General features: G+C 44.0%; 1 protein-coding gene across 2 annotated transcripts in view; it reads left to right on the top strand.

Moving 5' to 3' along the window:
* The window catches only part of TRAPPC11 (trafficking protein particle complex subunit 11), a 461933-nt gene that overhangs the window by 328335 nt on the left and 113241 nt on the right, over nucleotides 1-20357 (top strand). For both annotated transcript variants that reach the window (XM_086962470.1, XM_086962471.1), the window contains exon 25: nucleotides 16968-17124. In XM_086962470.1, the coding sequence (XP_086818596.1) occupies nucleotides 16968-17124 (157 nt within the window). The remainder of the gene's footprint in view (nucleotides 1-16967; nucleotides 17125-20357) is intronic.

Here is a 20357-nt window from a genome sequence, read left to right on the forward strand (position 1 = left end):
TTTCTGCCATTACAGCTTTCTTGCGCTTTCGGGATCAACCTTCCCTAGTTAAGTCACCTCTTGTGACTCGTTTCTTGAAAGGTTTGCAACATATGTTCCCTTTTACACCCTTCATTATCCCCCAATGGGTTCTTAATTCAGTTCTCACCTTTCCCATGTGTTCACCATTTGAGTCTTTGCACAGCTGCCCTTTGAGACTGCTGACCATCAAAGCAGTCTTCCTTGTGGCTAGAATATCTACCAAGAGGGTTAGCAAATTGCAGGCACTTTCTGTTCACCCCTGTACACAACCATTTTCCAAGATAAGCTTTTTTTTAGGACCTGTGTTTTCTCGTCTGGCAGAATATCATACTGCCTGCTTTCTTAGCACCCCCTCATCCCATCAAGGAAGAGGACTGACCCCTCCGTCTAGACCCAAAAAGAGCGCTGTCATTTTACATGGTTCATACCGAAGACTTCTGTATGGACGATAAACTCTGTTGGTTTTACGGATGTGAAAAAAGGCAAGGCAGTTCACAAGAGTACAATCTCCAGATGGATTGTCCACTGTATTAAAATCTGCTATGCAATTGGTTCCCAAACTTTTTAACACCATGGCCCACTTTTTAGAACAGGAAACTTTCACAACCCAACTGCCTTTAATATACATGAGGTGCTGCGATTTGTGTATATAGCTAAAGCATCTTGTGGTAGCACATTGTCATTTACAGACAGCACATTTTCCTTTGAAATGGCTACTAAATTTGCACAGACATTCAGTTGTACTGATAAAACTATATGTTTTGATCCTATAACAATCTCTGGTCCAGCGCACTTTAGAATTACAAAAACAAAAGTGCATCATTTCGGTTTCCTAACTGCTGGATGCATTCATACAGTTCATTTGCAGGTTGTGAGGAAGTGTGGTTATGCAATCCACACTATGTAATACACTTACCAACCCATTTAGGTCCCTTAGAGTTTGCTTCTAGAAAAATGTAACGCTCAACCCTAGGTAGCTGTGGCTCTGAGCAGCAAGGCATACACTATGGAACTAGTGTAAAGCACTTACATAGCACCATAACAATTGAAGAAATAACAGACATTCTCGAAATTCAACACCAATTTCTTAAAATAGTTTATTTTTATGTACTTTTAGACACCACAACACAAAAAGATCCACAATAGGGTTTCTGAGATATAGAATTTACAATATATTGTAAATAAAAGCATTTTACTCAACTGCGAACAAGCATTGCCAAATTCAACAAATTTGACACTTAGTAACTTTTTCAGTTACCCCCTTCGATGCTGATGACGAGCTCAGCTCGTCATCAGCCACGGGGGGCGTGTGCGGATGACGAGCTGAGCTCGTCATCTAACGCAGCTTTTAGAAAAAAGCCGCGTAGCGCGAAAATAACCGCCGCAGCGATGCGGTTAAACGTTGGGCTAGTTGTAATTCGGTCACTTGGATAAAGGATGCTGAAGATGTTCAAGGATGCTGTGAATGTGCTGCAGTCGATGGGGGTCTTGCTGGGACTGCTTCTCCGTCTACGAAAGGTTCTGGTCTACATTGAACTATGAACGTTTGTCCATCGCGTGCAGAGAACCGGATTCCTTAAAATAGTGGAACCTACAAATCGTCTGAGCACAAGCCATGACTTTAACAGTGACGTATATGAATGTAGAAGATTGGCCAGAGTATTGCTTCCCTAATTTATTGAGGGCAAGGCTGGCTTTCTCGCGTATTGGACCATAGGATTTAGTTAGAGAATCATTGTATTTCAATTAAAGAGACTATCTTTGGATTACAGAGTCTACCCCCACTGAGTTTAAGGGAGGATTCTGTCCTTGAACAAGAGACGATATGAATAGCTGTTAACTGATAATTCCTGAAAAATTTACCAGTGTTGCTCCTGTCCCCTGGTAGCTGTGATATTGATGAGGGTATTTGGAAAGGTCCTGAAAAAGGTGGTCTAATTCTCCTTACACCACCGAAACGCACTTCGACCCTGTGCTGAACCTTGTGCTCTGAACTTTAAAATCTATTTTTGTCGACCCTGTGCTGAGCTTGGTGCTCTGAACCTTAAAATCTATTTTGTCGCAGAAGTTTTTCTTGTTATACATAACCTCTACTATGTACAGATGCTGGTTGTATGAAGTCTTGTGTGAATATGTATGTGTCTGAATGGTTGTGGTATGGTTGTATTTATTGAAGTCAATCCAGGGGCTGTTGGTTTTCTATTAAATAAGATCTGTTTATATGAAAATAGTATTTAACACCTTGGCTGCTAAGGCAATTCCCATCCTGTGCTGGAAATTGCTATTCTTCTTTATTTATGACGAGCTCAGCTCGTCATAAGCACAGCTCCAGTGTGCCTCATGACGAGCTGAGCTCGTCATGAGCAGGGAAGGGGTTAATGATTGTGTAAATTTTGCATTTTGTATGAATTTTTATAATTTGTTTTTCTATTTTGAATTAAGAAAATATATACATTAAAAGAATAGGAAAACTGAAATGATATTAAAGATATGAAGTTATGAAATAATAACAATAATGGAAAATTTCAAAGTCAAGTGTCACAGTTGTGAATAAATGTTTGAGATACTTTGAGAAGAACAATGTTCTGATGTAAGGAATTGATAGGCTACGAGGGAGTTTATTCAGTTTTGGGTCCTGGTCACAGAGTCATCTGGTCAGAGGGTCTACATCTCTCGAAGTGCTCCCGGTACTGACAAAAGTCCAGTTGCCATTGGACTACAAGTTGCCAAGTATCTGTCATATCCTTCCTGGATTATTAACTTGTCCTCTGGAGGTCCCAGCTGCACTCTGATGACACTAACAGGCTCAGCGAACCAGGGTGCAACTTTGTGCACCGGGTCCTGGTCCCTGGTGCTGCATGGTGCTGGGGTGAAGACTTTGGGCTATCAACTTGCCCCAGCAGGTTTCTTTAGCTGTTTTGTCCCTGTACTGTGAACAGGAGGCTAGTCAGCTGGCCCTTGGAGTCTCACGTCTTTAGCTGGGCTTTGAAGAGGACTTCTCCTTAATAAGGAGATGGCGGGCACAGTCCCTCTCCTTTGCTAGCTATTAGGTGCAGCAAGAGTAATCCATGATAGTGCAGCTGCTGTTCGCCTATTCGGTGCAGCATGGCAGTCTTTTCTCTGTCCTTCTTCCAGTCTAGTCAAGATCTGAGAGCTAATGCTCAGAAGATGCCCTCAGGGCAGGATGTGGTTGGTAGCCAATGGGCTACCAAGTTCCCTCCCACTTGATGACCACTTCCTTCGAAGTGTGGCATCTGGGCATCCAGGGATGTACCATTCAGTCCACTTTGAATAGGGCAGGAGCCCTCCCCTGGTGTGTGAAGCTCCCTAGTCCATCCCAGAGGTGTGGCTACCAAGGGGCCTACCCGCACCTGGATAAACCTGTTTGCCAACTGGTTTTGCCTGTCCTTTCTGGATAAACAATGGAGCAGCCGCTCTTCTCCCAAGTGTTAGCCATTTGCCCTACGAAAACGACTTTGACGCTCGCCTTTTGGGCCAACACCCAATGTGACTTCCTGCAGTAGAGAGGTGACACCTCTTTCCAGAGCAGGCCTCTATTGTCTCCTTTCCTGGGTGTCGTTAACACGTCTCCCCAGGAGGGAAGAAAGCTGTCTCTACGACAGGATCCTTTGTGCAACCAGTATGGGCATAGGGGACTAAAGGCAACAAAGTGGCAACTTTGTTAAAGTTGCACACTGCAACTTGTTACATTAATTTTGACTTGAGAATCAAGTTTGGCTTAATGTAATAAGTTGTTTAATACCTTGATTGACACACCTTGGCCGCATCATTCCGGAGTTAGCACAGCTGAGGGGTCAGCGTGTAACTGTGCTCACCGGTGAGTTTTACACTTTTACTATACAAACATGCGAAATACATGTTCTGCCCTTGAGATATGTTGCACCCTGCCTTAGGACTAAATAGGTGCAAAAGAAACAATTGATGGATGGAATGCCGGACAATGCAAACATTCACGCCCAGTTACAAGGATCTGGGTTTAATCCATCATTCTTTTGCTCACCACACCACCGCAGTTAGGACCCATCCATAATCCGTCTTGACCCTGTTCCTTATGGGAACAGTCCAGCCTGAACTGCCAAGCCAATTCCTACTGGACTGGAAACAAGCATCCTGGGACTGGTTTCAGGGCATCACCCTTCATCAGCCAGGCTAGCTTGAATCCAGTGGTGTGAGCACAGGACCCACATCTGGGCATACTCTAACCACTTAGGGCGACATATGCAAAAGAAACAATTGATGGACAGAATGCTGGACATGCAAATATTCACCCTCATTCACAAGGATCTGGGTTTAATCCATCATTCTTTTGCTTACCACCCCACCCCAGTTTGTACCCAGCCATATGCAAATCAGTCTTGACCCTGTTTCTTATGGGAATAGTCCAGCCCGAACTGCCAAGCCAGGTCCTCCCTGGACCCGAAACAAGCATCGTGGGACTGGTTTCAGGGTATCACCATTCATCCGCCAGGCTAGCTTGAATCCAGTGGTGTAGTGAGCAAGGGACCCACGTCTGGGCATACCCCATACTAAATAGGCCTGCCATAGGGATGACTTACACATATACCGTTCCTTGTCACATAATGCACTTTAAAACTCCTCTCACTTTGCAGTGAGGGAAAGAAAATAAATCACCAATCCCCATGTTAAAAGAATAAAGCAGCCTGATATTTGACCTCTGTCTTTGAAACACCTGCAAATACGACAAAATAAACACAGAATTTAAATGCTTCTCTATTTATTGCTAATGACCCATCAAAAATCAGCTCACCGCACACCAGTGGGTCGCGACCTACAGTTTTGGAAACACTGTACTACTCAATGGCAAGAAGCCGCCCCTGTGGGCTTAAGAGCTCATTCCACCAGAGCTAAAGCTGCGACAACTGCACTAGTTAGAGGAGTCCCAGACCTGGATATCTGTCAGGCAGTTACGTAGGCATCGCTGAACACATTTGACAAACGCTACTGTCTAGACAGTCAGTTCTGCCGTGATGGGCATTTACTCCAGGGCTTCTTAGTGTAACACAGTCTGGAGAAGCACCTCTGTGGAGAGATTGCTTTGATATCTATTCTAATGTAAGGAATCTGTGGCTAGAGACCTCTGTCATATGAACAAGTTACTTCCCTTTGGTAATGCATTATCTTGTAGAGACAATTTTTAGCCACAGATTCCTTACCGATCCTTCAGTCCTCCTCATTCTGCAAACTTTATATCTCACACTGAAGAGATCCTTCAGGGCTTCACCTTTGAACACTGATCATTCCACCTTAATTTGACTCCATGCTTCTGGTGCGGCAAAACTGTCAAGAACGGAAGCCAGCGCACTGGGGTAGAACCTGTGTAGGCATATTGCACATTACATCCGCATGCAGACAACGCCACATGGAGCGAAACAACGCTACCTACCGCTGCGCAAGGGGTTCGCTAAATAATTTCCGAATCAGTCTGACACCTGGGGAATATTTTAAGGCAAGGAATCTGCTGCTAGATAGTCTCTACCAGATAATGAGTTACCAAAGGTAAGCAACTGTTCTTTATGTCTATGAATATGGATTATTATTATATGAAAGTCCTGTGCTGGAGCAGAAAGATAATTACCTGCAACTAACTATAGTCCTTCAGAATTGGTATCTTACATAGTTTGACATTTGCTCGCACTGTCACCTTTCATGAGGCCACTGGTAGCAGCAAGGAAGAGCTACCATATTCTGTCAGTTGGACGATCGGAGGATGGTTTGACCTCTAAACCTCTGCATCTCAATGGCCAGATGGGTTATATAATGAGGTGGATTGGCAGCATCTATTTTATGACTGTTACAATGTTATTTTGATGTATATGTATACTCTGGTGTTAACACTGACTAACATGGTTTCACCACCTGACATAAGGGAATAATTCAAGTATGTGAATCTATAAAGGACACCAATGCTGAAGAAAAGCTGCCCTTTTTATTCTTTCCATACAACCATCTAAGGAGAGTTTACATCAGTTTGCTCTTTGGCATTCTATATTAACAGGATTAAGGACCACTGGCTTTTGCTGGATTATTTACTGGTTTGGCCAGTGCAAATAGTGACAAGGTAGTCCAAAAGCAGACCATATGCTACTTGATTGTACTTCGTATCAAACTCTCCCATCCCATGGTGAAAAGGGCCCTTCTGACAGCCTCAGGGCTCACTCAGTTAGGGTAAAGACCACTACTATGGCTCAATTATGATATGCTCCTTTTTTGGGTGTCTCTCAATTCACCACATGGGTTTATGCCTACATTTTTTCCAGGCACTATTACATTGATTCCTATTTCTGGAGGGAGGGTCGTTTTGCCCACTCAGTCTTGCGGGACTTCCTACTCTAGTTCATTCTTCAAACCCACCACCTAATTTGGCAGGAGTGCTTTCGGGTTGATTCAAAAGATGAGGAATCTGCAGGTAGAAATATCCACTGGAAGAATACGTTACTTACCTTTGGTAACACTCTTTCTGGTGGATGGTTTATTTATTTTTGACTATTTATTAAGCGCATCTAACAACCAAATGTACCTTGGCGCTGAACACATCAAACCTAATCTCATTCAGAAGCAAGACATTTGTGGAGCTTGTGCATAAAGCCTAGCGTGTGTGAAATAGCCAGGTGTTTAACTGCTTTCTGAAGATTAACAACACATGTTCTTACCCAAGTTCAAGCAGAAGACTGTTCCACAACTTTGCTGTAGCTACAGAATAGGCCCAGCCATCTAACGTGGCTCAGCGGAAGTTTGGGATATTAAGTCGAAAGACCTTCCCTGATCTTAAGACACTTAAAATGAAAAGCTTTTAGATAAAGGACTAAGGATCTTATTGTACAGTGTTTTGTGCATTAAACTTAGACATTTAAATTGTATCCTCTGTCTGATGGGAAACCAGTGCAATTTCTCTAAAGCCCAAAAAATTGTTCCATAATTATTTATCCTTAAAAACCTTTTGTTGACAGGCTTAAATAGGCAGAGTTACAATATTCCAATCTTGTGGACAAAAACACATTCATAATGTGTTTCCTTTCCTGGCAAATAAAGGATTGTAACTGAATTTTCATGGTTAGGCCAGAATCGATTTTTACTCCTAGATTCCGAACAATATGCCAGTGGATTCTTTCCCTAGTTACTGGCGCAAAAAAGGATAGTTCCTTAATGAAGTCTGACAATGGAGAGAATTTCATTTTTTTCTCCATTTAATTTTTTAGTCAGTTTTGAGCTATCCAGTACTGTACCCTCCACATACCGTGCTGCAAAAATTCTAAACTCTGAATATAGTTACCGTCAATAGCTTATGTCCTAGGCGTACATTAAGGCACTCATACCACATGATTCAACCAATTGAGCCAACCGCACCAAATATAAATGAAAGAGTTTAGAGGTCTAGTAGCTGATGTCCACCTGATCTATCTGCTCTGATTAAAAAAAAAAAAAAACCCTGTGAAACCATTACAAAAGCAGTGCCACTGATACCAAAGTCACACAGGTGTTCGCTCCTGGAGTGTTTGACGGTCAACGGTATCAAATGCTGCTGAGAACCCTAAACGTCTCAGGGCCATTGGAATATTCTTATCACAGATAGACAAAAATAGTCCAGATCTGCTGTGACAACACTCTCTGTGCATTACCTAGAATGAAAACCAGCCAGGGTGGGATATAGGAATGGGTGAGATTCCACAAACGTGTCACTAGTTTAAATCTTTTGCTGAAATGGGCAGCTATGACTGTGGTTAATACTGCCCATGGTCTCATTGAGTGTTTTTTGTTTTCTTTCTTTTATTAATGATAAGATCTGGGCATTATTTAATTCAGTAGGTGCAGTACCAGAGCTCAAAGATAAAGTAGTAATATTACAAACAGCCAGATAAGTTATTAATAAAAGATCTTTCTGATTGTTACTTCTAACTGCATGTTCCTAACCTTGTGAATATTCCCCAGCTTTCAGACTGGCTTCAGAAACATTAAAGCAGTATTCCTGCACACTAGTAGGTGGCGTTGTGCGGCTGCGCACCATTATTGTTCTTGTCCAGAAGTGGCAAGCAGAGTCGTGTAAAAGCGACACCCATGCTGGCTTCTGACCAATTCTTTCAAGCAAAATTATCCAGTGTGCAAGGAGAATTTTCACCCTGTTAAACAACATGGTTTAAATCTAGTAGGGACTTTTGTAAACAGATGTTTGTGATGGACCCTACAAAGTCTGTTTGTAGTGCCTGGAGACTGAATACGACTCAAAGGCCTCTGACAGTTGAACCCAAAGGAATCCCAACTGAACCGCAAGAACAAACTCCACTGCATGACCAGTCGAAAGAAAGGTCATGTTCCTGTGGCAGATCATCATTAAAGTCAAGGTCTTCGGTTACGTCCATGAAAAAGGGAGCAATTTCGTCCTCTGTGATTGTGGTAGAGGTATTCCATTTCTCCTACGCCAGCCTCTTTCCCCAACTTAGTAAGCCTGTCCGCCCTTATGTGGTTGGGGCTGCAGCTCCCCGATACCATGTTGAGGCCAGCAGAGACAATGTGCAGCTCAGCTGCTCACCCACCAGCAGCCTCCGCTGCAAAACCACTTTACTGTATCCCTGCCATCACTCAACAAGGTTGGCAGACCATTACTTCAATGAATACAACAAGTGAACAGGGGGATCCGAGGGAATTTTGGAGACCTGCGAGGATAGAATCCCTAACAGTAACAAGTCAACTATTGACAATAAAAGAGACTCCAAAAATTATCTCAGGGTACTTCTGAGGGAGTCTTTAATTAGGAATGTAATCCCATCACCCACGGAGGTGGCATGCTTTATAATCTGGGATTCTCCTCCTGACAGGGACCCCTAGCTCCAAGGGCAACAACCCCCTCACTGTGAGGGAGGAGCTCAGGGATGTTTTTATTCCTACACTGTTTAGGATATAGTAAATCCTTTAGAAGAGAAAGACACTAGACTGGTTGGGTAACGGGCGCAGTGCAAAACAGAAATATGTTATAATGTGAGGGAAGTGATACTAAAACCAGCTACCGGGAGCGACAGGAACTTTATTGATTCGTTCCTGGTGCCAGGATTAAAAATAGAGCAAATGCAGTCTGATTAATAACTGCATGTGGTGGACACAGGTCTACATGTACAGTAATCCCACAGTTGTTGTGTTCGATTTACTGGCCATACCCATTTTTTATGGATAAGGAACCTCACCTTGACCTCCGGTTCTAGTTCCGTGAATGCCCGGGGTACCGACGGACAGAGCGGTGCCTCTCCCCTGAGCTGTGTCTAGGTTGAGGTGAAGTTCCTTATCCGTAAAAAACGAGTACAAGTAGATCGAACACAACAACTTTGGGATTACTGGTTTTGAATTTATATTCTTTATTCATTACAATTCACTTTTCTACGCAGTAGCATAATTATTTGATGGACCTGACAAAAGCTGTGACACCTTGAAGGGTCCACTAGGCTGAAACATGTAGACCTGTTTGCATCCACCACATGCAGGTACTATTTCATTCAGGACATTCAGGAAATTATCCCTTTGTTTCACAATGGAGCAGTTGTTCCTGTCCTTCGTCTGCTTGGTCTTTTCGCTTCATGCATTCTGTTGCTCAACCATGCACGCTGGCACATGAGGGCACTCCAGTGGTGCCTCCGCAGCCAGTGGTTTCAACACAACGGGGATCTCAGAGACAGTCAGGATCTCCAGAAACACTGCAGCAGGCCTGACTTGGTGGAGTGTGGAAGGCAACCTGTTACAAGGAAAGCCATTTCATCTTCCTCCATTGGTGGCCATGGTGATAGCGGTTGCCTCCACCCTAAGGTTTGGTGCTCATCTGGGGGCCCTGGAAATCAAGGGTCTTTGGTCTCCAGAGGAAGGATTGCTTCATATCAATCTTTTAGAATTGCGGGCGGTAGGTTTGGCACTCAAGGCCTTTCTTCCCTCCCTTCGCGGTCAGTCGATTCAGGTCCTGACGGACAACACTACTGCGATGTGGTACATCAACAAGCAGGGAGGAGTAGGGTCTATCGTCTCTGCAGAGAGGCTCTACGACTCTGGTCCTGGGTCCAGGACCACCAGATTTTTGTGATCGTAAATCATCTGGCAGGGGTGCTGAACGTGCATGCGGATTCTCTCAGCCGGCGGTTTTTGGCCGATCACGAGTGGAGGCTTCATACGGAGGTTGTTCATTACCTCTTCCAGATATGGGGAACTCCTCGGGTGAACCTGTTTACCACTATCGAGTACGCGTAATGCCTGTTATTCTGCAGTCTCCAGTTTCCGATGCAGGGAGCGATGGGGAACGCTTTTCAGTTAGTTTGGGGCTCGGAGCTTCTGTACGTGGATTTTCCCCCCATATTCTTGATTCCTCGGGTTCTAAGGAAGATTCGCCAAGACCGGGCCCAAGTTATATTGATCGCCACCGGATTGGCCAAGAAGGGTGTAGTGAACCGCTCTACTTCACCTCTCATCGCACCCTCCGCTCCGTCTCCCTCTGAGGGTAGACCTCCTGTGGCAGGGGCAGGTTTTACACCCCCACCTCCAGAGCCTGCCCCTTCATGCCTGGAGATTGACCGGGGCAACCTGAATTCTTTCTCTCTCCCGCTGGATGTGGTGGAAGGTATTTTATCGTCCAGGCGACACTCCACCAGGTCTATTTACTCCTCCAGGTGGTCTAGATTCGTCAAATGGCGGTGATAGAAGTCCATGAATCCATTAAAGGCCCACTTGTCAGATATTCTTCATTTTTCGCTGTTCTTGCCCCAGCAGGGTTGTGCTGTGGCCACTATAAAGGGCTATTTGTCTGTGTTTGCCGGATCAGCCATCTTTGTTTAAATCTCCCATTGTTTTAAGATTCAAAGGTTTCCACCTACTCCCTTTATTATGCGTCAATGAGATTTAAATCTTGTTCTGACTTTCTTGATGGGTTCTCTGTTTGAACCTTTATATATTTGTCCTTTGAGACTCCTGTCTTTCAAAACGGACTTTCTTGTGGCTATTATTCAGCCAGGAGGGTAAGTGAACTTCAGGCTCTAAGTTCAAAACCCCCGTTTTTGACCATTCATGCTGAAAGGATGGTCCTCAGGACCAGGGCTGCTTTTCTGCCTAAGGTGGTTACTCCCTTCCGTCTAGGGCAGTCCATTACCCTTTCTGCATTTTATCCTCCCCCTCACCCTTCCAAGGAGGAGGAGAGACTTCACTGCCTGGATCCTAAAAGAACGGTAACTTTTATTTGGATAGGACTAAAGGCTTGCGATTGGACCATCAGCTCTTTGTGGGCCACGTTGGACGCATGAAGGGCAAGGCTGTGCACAAGCACACTCTATCCAGATGGAACATCTTGTGCATCAAGATCTGCTACGCCCTGGCTGGTAAGGAGCCGCCTGAAGGTATTAAAGCTCATTCCACCAGAGCCAAGTCATCCACTTCTGCTTTGGCCAGAGGTGTTCCTGTAGTGGACATTTGTAAGGATGCAACTTGGACCTCCCTCCACACTTTCGCAAAGCATTATTGCTTGGATTCCGAAGTGAGGAGGGACAGCCACTTTGCGCGCTCTGTCCTGCAGAATTTTTTGGTATAGGAGGGTGGACACCCTCCTCCGGGAGTGGGACTGCTGTGGGATTCTATTCAAAATGTGAGGAATCCACAGGCAGATGTATCCATCAGAAGAACAAGTTACTTACCTTCGGTAACGCTTTCTCTGGTGGATACAGTATCTGCCTGTGGATTCCTCACTGACCCACCCTTTCCCCCGATGTCCACCCTTGTATACCTCAAAAGTGGCATTGTTTAACATGTTTGTTTTGCATTGTCTCTTCCAACTGCCTTTGTGTGGATTTATAGGAAATGCTTGTATTCTTTGGCTATCCTTTTTAAGTTCACACTGTGTGTATTTGTATGAAAAGTGTGTACTGTGAATACTTTGAATCTGTTGTCGGTCACCCGTTCACCTCGGAGGCACGGAAAAAATGGGTGGAATTGACGTAATCACGCCGACGACAACCCTTTTATGGCTCCGGTGACGTCATGCGCAGTCTTGAGCGGAGCCGTGGCATTGTGACGACCTCGTCAGCGAGGAGAGCTAGGAAAAAAGTTTCCATTGAATGCTGGCGCTAGGGATATTGAAAAGGTGAGGAATCCACAGACAGATACTGTATCTACCAGAAAAATCGTTACCGAAGGTAAGTAACTTGTTCTTTTGAGCTGCTACAAAGTTGTTTGATGAGACTTCTGACTTTGAAGGCAGACTTTCTCATTGCTATAACATTGGATACATTTGGGAGCAAATTGTAGGCTTTTTTTGTCATCTCGTCTTATGCCACCTTCTTCCCAGATAAATTGGTCCTAAGGGCCTGAGGTTTCTTTGTTTCAAAGGTGGTCACTCCTTTTATTGTTGGGCAGACTATCACCTTTCTGGCATTCTTTGCTCCACCTCATCTCCAATAAGGAGGAAGAGATACGGCATTCATTTGAACACTAGAGGGCACATTAGCTTTTATATTGATCGTCCCAAGGATCATTGAGTAGATGATCAGCTTTTTGTAGGTTTTTTGGGGGGCAAAAAAGGGCAAGGCAGTGGACAATGGACCATCTCTCAAAGGATTATTCTCTCCGAAGGCTTGCAGGCTCCTTTCTCCCAGGCCAAAGCTGCTACCATTGAGTTAGCACACAGAGTGACTGTCTTGGACATATATCATGTGGCTACTTTGGCATCAGTATGAATGTTCATTAAGTACTACTGCCTCGATAGTCAGTACTTTCGAGGGGGGCATTTTGCCCGCTCTGACCTGCAGGACTTATTGCTATGAGGCAGTTCACAGACCTACCACCGTGTGAGATACTGTTATGGTATCCATTCACAGGGTGAGGTATCTGTGGTTAGAAGTATCCATTTGAAGAACAAGTTACCTTCAGTAACTGTCTAACTGCAGATTCCTCACTGACTCTCCTGCGACACTGTTCTGTGAACTGGACTCTTTTCAGATCTAAAAAGATCCCACATTTAGAGTTCTGCGCATTGGTAATGCCAATCCACTAAGGGCCTCAATGTCTGTGGGCACTGACCGACTAGAAAACAGCAGTTGTCAGCACACATAGGTGACATATATGTGGCTTAACTTGTCACTGCCATAGTGGAAGGACTTCTATGCAGAGCTGCATGACACCACCTACCAGCTTGAATATGTACTGTTTTAAGGTTCCCAGATGCAGTCCCTGATGCCTGGGAATATTCACAAGGTGAGGAATCTATGGTTAGAGTATACAGCAGGTAGATTTTTACAAAACGGAAGTAACTTGTTCCTATGTTTTCTGGCTGGGAAAATATCCACTACTGAGCCGAATGGCCAACTGTTATTGACCAAAGCGATGCAGTTCTTTGCATTTAGTTCACTGAAATGATTTACATTTTTTAAGTTCTCTCTTAGAGTTAACACTAAATTTCCTGCTCAACAATTTCTGCAAACTGGTTGCATTTCCTTTTTGAGCAATCCACCCTCAAGCAACCTAATGGTTTAATGAAGGCCGTAATGGCTTGGAAAACAGCCTTCGAGACCATTAGTGCATTTAAAATTCTTTCTGAATAGGATGTTGCGTTAGCAGTTTTTATGGGTTTTTTCTATATTAAATATTGAATGCCTGCCATTTAATTTTAGCAGCGAAAGTATAGCTTTGACATCAAATATACTACAATTGGTATAATTTGTTCCCCATTTTATCTTGACTCCTAATTCAACGTTTGTGTCTTGGAACGTTTGGTGCAAGTTTTCGTGCATGGCCTGAGTACATCAACAGCTCTTCTTACGGGATTATTAAACTGTTCTAGGTGCAAATTAGGATTGCTTATAGAACCGATATTAGCCGTTTCATCCACTGTTGCAGCAAATGTGTTAATATCTATGTTACAGGAGTTCCTAGATGACTTCCTTGGAATTTTCCTTTACTTGTTTTCATGCAGAAAATTATTATCCCAACCAAATGGGATAATAAAATGGTCCCTATAAGGGAAAGAAGAAGGTGATTTACTAGCCCATCCTCACAGCAAACCAAATGAAACATATGGGGGGGTATCTCTTGAAGCTGAGAGAGACATTAATGTGGTTTAATTTCAATTTAACTCGTACGACTGAGCAGGATCATCACATTGCACATTGAGATGGCACAGTAACATTACTTATATAAGTATTGGTAAAGAACACCAATGAGCTTTTTAATATTTATCTGGCCCGCTGTTTACGTTGATTGCCAATTGGGGAGTCACTGCAATTTCTTATGCTGACGACACCCAATTGGTCTTCCCGTACTCTGAGGTGTCGGAGGCAGCCTTTGCCAATTTCAAGGGGTGCCTTCGTGATGTGGCGAGCTGGATGAACACAAATAAATTAAAACTGAATGCGGGTAAAACGGAGGTAATCTTTTTTGGGAAAGGCACTCGCCCCCCTGCCGAGCTCTGGTGGCCTGCCGAGATGGGTCCAGCGACTCTCCACAGCACAAAGGCAAAAAACCTGGGGGTTATGTGGGATGATAGCCTATCCTTCTCCCCCAACATCCAGCAGGTTGTTGGAGGATGCCTAAGCAAATTAAGGAACTTGCGGAAATTTCTCCTATTGCTCCCAGAGGGATGCCGAAAAACGGTTATCCATGCCATGGTCACTTCTAGACTAGATTATGCCAATGGCCTCTATCTGGGCCTCCCGAAATACTTGATACAACGATTGCAAACCGCTCAAAATGCTGCTGTAAGATTGATAAAGCACATCCCTTTTAAACATCACATCTCTCCACATTTACGCATTCTACACTAGCTGCCAGTGGCTAGTCGGATAAAATTCAAGGATCTCACCCTGGCTTACAGAGCCTTACACGGAACCTGCCTGAATTACCTAAAAACTCGCTTGCCTAGATCTATTCAGGCGAGATTCCTCCGCTGCAAGTGCCTGGTTCAACTACTCGTCCCACGAGTTAGAAGAGCGCGTTTGGGCGGGAGGACCTTCTCCGCAAGCACTGCACTTCTTTGGAACACTCAGCCACCTGGAATACAGCTGGCACCTTCTGAAACCAGCTTTAGAGATTGCTGAAGACTTGGCTTTTTACGCAGAAAATGTAATCTTCTATCACCCTGGCTCTTGCTGCACACTTAGCGCTGGGACACTTCCGTCGGAGGTAACCGCTCGCGCTCTATAACCTCATAAGTGCTGCGCCGGTCCAACGGCCGACGGCACCACTACCTCGGGAGTGCTGCCGTCGGCCGTTGGACGTTCCAACTGCACCTGCGCAATGGAACGTTCAGCTCTGGAGCTGGACGTTCCATAGCTGCTAAGGTGTTAAGATTCGGTATTATTATTATTATTATTATTATTATCTAACACTGCACTATGGGAACTGCTGGGAGGTCTATTGCAAATGGCTAATTGGCAATTTACTCTCGTTAAGTCAACCAGTCGGACCACGAATAGCTTGGAATCCACCTGGATATCTCAGTGACCTTTTCACATTTGAAAGCCTGCCTGGCAATTATTAGCCCCCCTCCACCCTCCTCTTCTCTGTAGGCACTCATTATCACATACCCTGGGAAGACAACAAAACCATTTATTAACATTCAGCAAACGTCTTTTCGCCAAAATTCGGATGTGCTAATCAAATCTAAATCTCTCTATATAATTAGGTCACATATGTCACGGCTTTTACTAATTGCTGAACGAGTCAGCAGCGCGCTATTACATATGATTGTGATTTTCATATTTTTTTAAAAATTGGAATGACTACTCAGTCTGTCCCACTTTTTCTGAATTCAAGTAATTCTTTCTGCCTGTTGCATGCATGCTTGCAGATTAGTGAAGGGCATTAAAATCCTATTTGCTTAAGTCTATTTATGGTTACAGACGGGTTTGCCTATGGTGCACCCTCAGTGTGGAAGCGCCTGAAACCGCATTAAGTAGGCGCCCTCGCTGCAATGCCTGAACAACTAGCGTCCCTCACCAAGATGGCTTCCTAGAACTGCAGCGAGGAACCATAAAGATATAAAAGTGGAGTCTGCACAACCGTTACAACACCACAACAGTTACAAGAGCAGCAGTTCAAGCAATACCATTATTAAAAATTGGTCAAGCCCAGACCTTTAAAAATCAGTCCCACCAAAGCAAACCCCAAAATCCAGGCCTCTAAGTAAATGTCTGCATGTTCCAGTGTCTCACAGGCGTGCATGCAGGTACATGACCCGTCCTCAACAGCCCACCTTCCCCAGTCTTTTTTAAATCAACCTTTTATTGAGCTTCAGGAGCAACTAATGTCATGTAATATTTTGTTAGGTACTTTCTAAAACGCACCTATGCCCAGGCTCTGCTTAATGGTGCTAAGAGGGATACAGACCTCTTAAACTTTACAGGGTAAGCTAAAAATGTGCTACCCAACCAGATTATAGGCATATCAAACTGTAACATTGTTATTCAGTTTACAGACCATTTAATAGATGGGCACAAACTACATATGTTTGATGGTGCTTTTCATTAGAGCATACTATTCTTGCTGGCTTTTGGAGCAAAAGCCCTCTTTTGTCGGATGACAGATTTCAACAGTTAAACGCCATGCAGCAGATCCTGCTTTTCAATAGACCTGTTTGCATTTTTTGCATCCAGATGTAGATACCTTTTTAATATAATTTATAATCTGTTAAAAGCCAGGCTGCACGTTACCAAGTTCGAAAGTATCAAGCCTGAGTGTGTTTGCCTTTAACAGTGTGCAGGAGTTATTATTATAACCAGGTTTCGTTTGGGCCGCATCTGTTACAGTGAATTATTTTGAAAGTTGTTTTGATTGCCAGATAAATAATACATTCAGATGCATAGCTTCCCATTCTCAGGAATGGCTCCAATGATTGCATGTGTGTATTTGTTGAATTCTAAGGTCATTGATGTAATAATTCATGTCTCTCTTGCTCAAAGTTCGAACCTTTGGATCGTGTGTATGCAGATATTCCCTTTCTTCTAATGACTGACATTCTGAGTGTATCGCCATGGGATCTTACTGTTGTCACCAGCCAACTGCAGCTTGCTCCAACTATAGCACCAGTAGATGAAATAGAATCACAAGTGGAGAATGGTGAGTGTTAACAACTTTTCTTCTGCTTTAATACTTTGTATTGTAACAACAACATTCACTAAAATATCTTTGTAAAATCTTAAACTTACCTCGGGCAATATATCCCTTGTGTCTTAAGATTTGGTAGATCTGATGTACATTTGATAATACCTAGAGTTCGCTGTACACAATATACACACAGATCAGGATGTTCACAGGGCTTTCGTATATTGAAAAAATAATTCTTGCTTTTTTTCTTAGCCTGTAACGCCTTGATGGATGTTGTTCTTATCTACTGAAACTGACTTTAACTTGAAATTCCAAATCAGTTTTTCTTTTTGCAGAGCATGATTTGTAACCTCAGATATTATATCACAGAGTTATCTCGTACAGTGGTTTCACATGGTCACACTACAAGTTGTCATCTCCTTGCTACACCAAGGCAACTTCATAACTGCTCTGGATCTGAAAGACGAGGACCTATACATCCCTGCACACCCAGCACATCACCAGTACCTTTGCTTTGTAGAAAGTGGAAACCACTATGAGTTGAAGGTATTGTTCCAAGGGTACTTGAAAGGTTTCTGGCAGTCGTAGCAGCCCATCTGCATAGAAACAACATTCATGTGTTTCCGTTTCTGACTGACTGATAAAGAAAGGTAGCAGACAACTATGCAAAGCACATACTCAGCTAGCATTTTCGGTACTTCATATCCTCAGCCCCAAAATATTTAGTCCGTACTTGGCTTGGTTCTGGATGCTGAAACACGCAAAGCATACCCCAACGAACAGAGGACAATAGTATTTCAACAGCTGCTTTCTCTTTTTCAGACACACCATACCATTAGTGTCCTCATGTAATGAAACTGTTGGGAATGATGGCTTCATGCATAGCGATTGTATCATGTGCCAGACTGCACAGGCACCTGTTACAAGAATACCTCTGATGGCAGTGAGCACAAGCAGAATGACATTTGAAGGATCCATTGTTGTTAACGACCAGGGTACAACATTCTCTTCGTTGGTGCAACAACTACAACCTGTTGCTCATCACGGTCTTCAAATCTTTACCATCACTACAGATGAGTCTCTCGGGGGAAGGGAAAGGGGATTTCACCATCACTAGATGACAATTTGAGGAACTTGGACTCCACTGCACCCAAATCGAGACATTAGTTTCTTCCGCCTCTGAGGGGGAAGCCAGTACCTAAAAAGACAGATAACATGACTGTCATGTTCTGCATCCAGATGCGGGAGCGAGCCACTCCTTTCAGCGCTCTCAACTGGCACAGATTATCTAGCATTCATCTAACATCACTATGACGTTCACCTTTTGGTGGAGCATTTACTGGGAGGGGAGAAAGATTTTGCAGACCTGCTCAGTAGGATGCATCGACCGGTCTACTGGTGGGAACTCCACCAACAAGCCCTCCTCAAGCCCTTCCAATTGTATTCTGTTTGTATTTGTAACACGCTGATCTCACCTGCAAGGGTATCCTTGAGCATTTCTCTATAGAAGTGGAGAAGTGTGGCTCACTGGTTAGAGGAGGCAGACCTGGAAGCAGAGGTCAGCCCGGGACCAGAGTTCAATTCCCGGCTCGGCGGGGTCTTGAGTCCTAAAATGTCCATGGACTCGACAATTCTCGCTCCGGTGCCTACTCGATTCACGGGTTCACACTCTGCGACTCTGGGCAATAGCTTGCTTAATCTCCACAACGGTCCCTCGTGGCGGGATGCCTGGCTTTCACCTTGCAGATACCCTGCCGGGGTTATCTCGCTGGGAAATACCAGGACGGGTTACCTAAGCAAGCGCTTAGAGACCAGTTGGTGATTTGCGCTATATAAATTCCTGTACATTTACATTTACATAGAAGAATTGGTCAGGGATATTTGCCTACACTTTTCCACTTCTTCCCCTCATCCTGTAGGTTGTGCAGAAGAAGAATCAAGTGTTCTTGACTCTCATCCTAGTTGTGCCACCCTGGGTAAGACAGCCCTAGTACTTGATGTTCCTCGAAATGCCAGTCAGTCTCCACGAGAAACTCCAAGTTGCTGGACCTACTCTCTCAGTATTTGGGCAAACTCAGGCACTCATATGTCAAACAGCTCAATCCCACAATTTAGTACCTGCTGTTTGCTACCTTAAACTCCCACAGGAATGCATGGATATTCTACAAGAGGCCAGGAAAAGGCTCAAGCACTACTGTGTTTCTGGGCAGCTGCACCTATTTACAGTCGCTGTGCAGGAGCTTGTTTCCTACCTTCTCCACCGTTACAAGACAGGGCTGGTTTATGCTTCCATACGCCTACACCTATCTGCAGTTTTAGCATATCTGCAAAACAGACAAATTTCATCTATTTTCAAGGTCCCAATCATTAAAGCTTCCATGGAGGGTTTAAAGGGGTTAATTCTTCCATACAACTGCACCAGTGTGGAACCTGAATGCGGTCCTTGCTGAAAAGACAACACTCTGGATGTTAAAAGAGCTACTCATGTTTTATATTGATGAAACTAAAGTGTTCAGAAAGTCCAATCAACTTTTTGTAGCCTTTTCCAAACCCGTCAGAAGGTGTGCTATTTCCAAAGATGGTATTACTATGTGGATAGTTAAATGTAGTCCAGCCAGCTATGCTAAAGCCAAGCACACTCTACCTGTGCCTCCAAAAGCAGATTCTGCACATAAAAAGGGAACCACACCTAACACTAGTCTTCATCCGGAAACGTTTTTATACCTCTCATACACCGTTTGGGGCTGCTGGCTCTGCATTTGGTACTGTGTGATGTCCCTGGAGCCATAAAGCTTTGTCATGCTGATGTCGGTTCCTTTTTTCCCCATGCCATTGGTACAGTCCGGAGCTCTTCTACTCTTCTAAGTTTGTTGGTTTTCAGACTTTTTCTCTTTTACCCTTTCACTTAAGTGCAGTTTTCTTTCACAATGTCTCTGCCAAAGTAGCACAGGTTCAAGCACTCTCGAGACTGCGACTGTCACAGACCCCCATGAAATCTGTCGCTGATGGCTCCAATCCCACCATGTGGTCGACACATGTCAAGATTGCCAGAAGATGCATCTAGTTTTTGAGATACTGGCATCCAAAGCAGGGCTTGACCTATGGGCAGGCCTTCCACCCTATCCTCTCTGTCCCTGAGTAACAAAACGTGCACAGGGTGATTGGCTGGTTTATGGCAGAGTTTTCGGCAGTGTGGCCAGGTTACTTTTTAATATACTTTACCATACCCTTATGCAATCCTTTTT

Source organism: Lissotriton vulgaris, chromosome 3_1, assembly GCF_964263255.1.
Source record: "Lissotriton vulgaris chromosome 3_1, aLisVul1.2, whole genome shotgun sequence".
NCBI classification, from domain to species: domain Eukaryota; kingdom Metazoa; phylum Chordata; class Amphibia; order Caudata; family Salamandridae; genus Lissotriton; species Lissotriton vulgaris.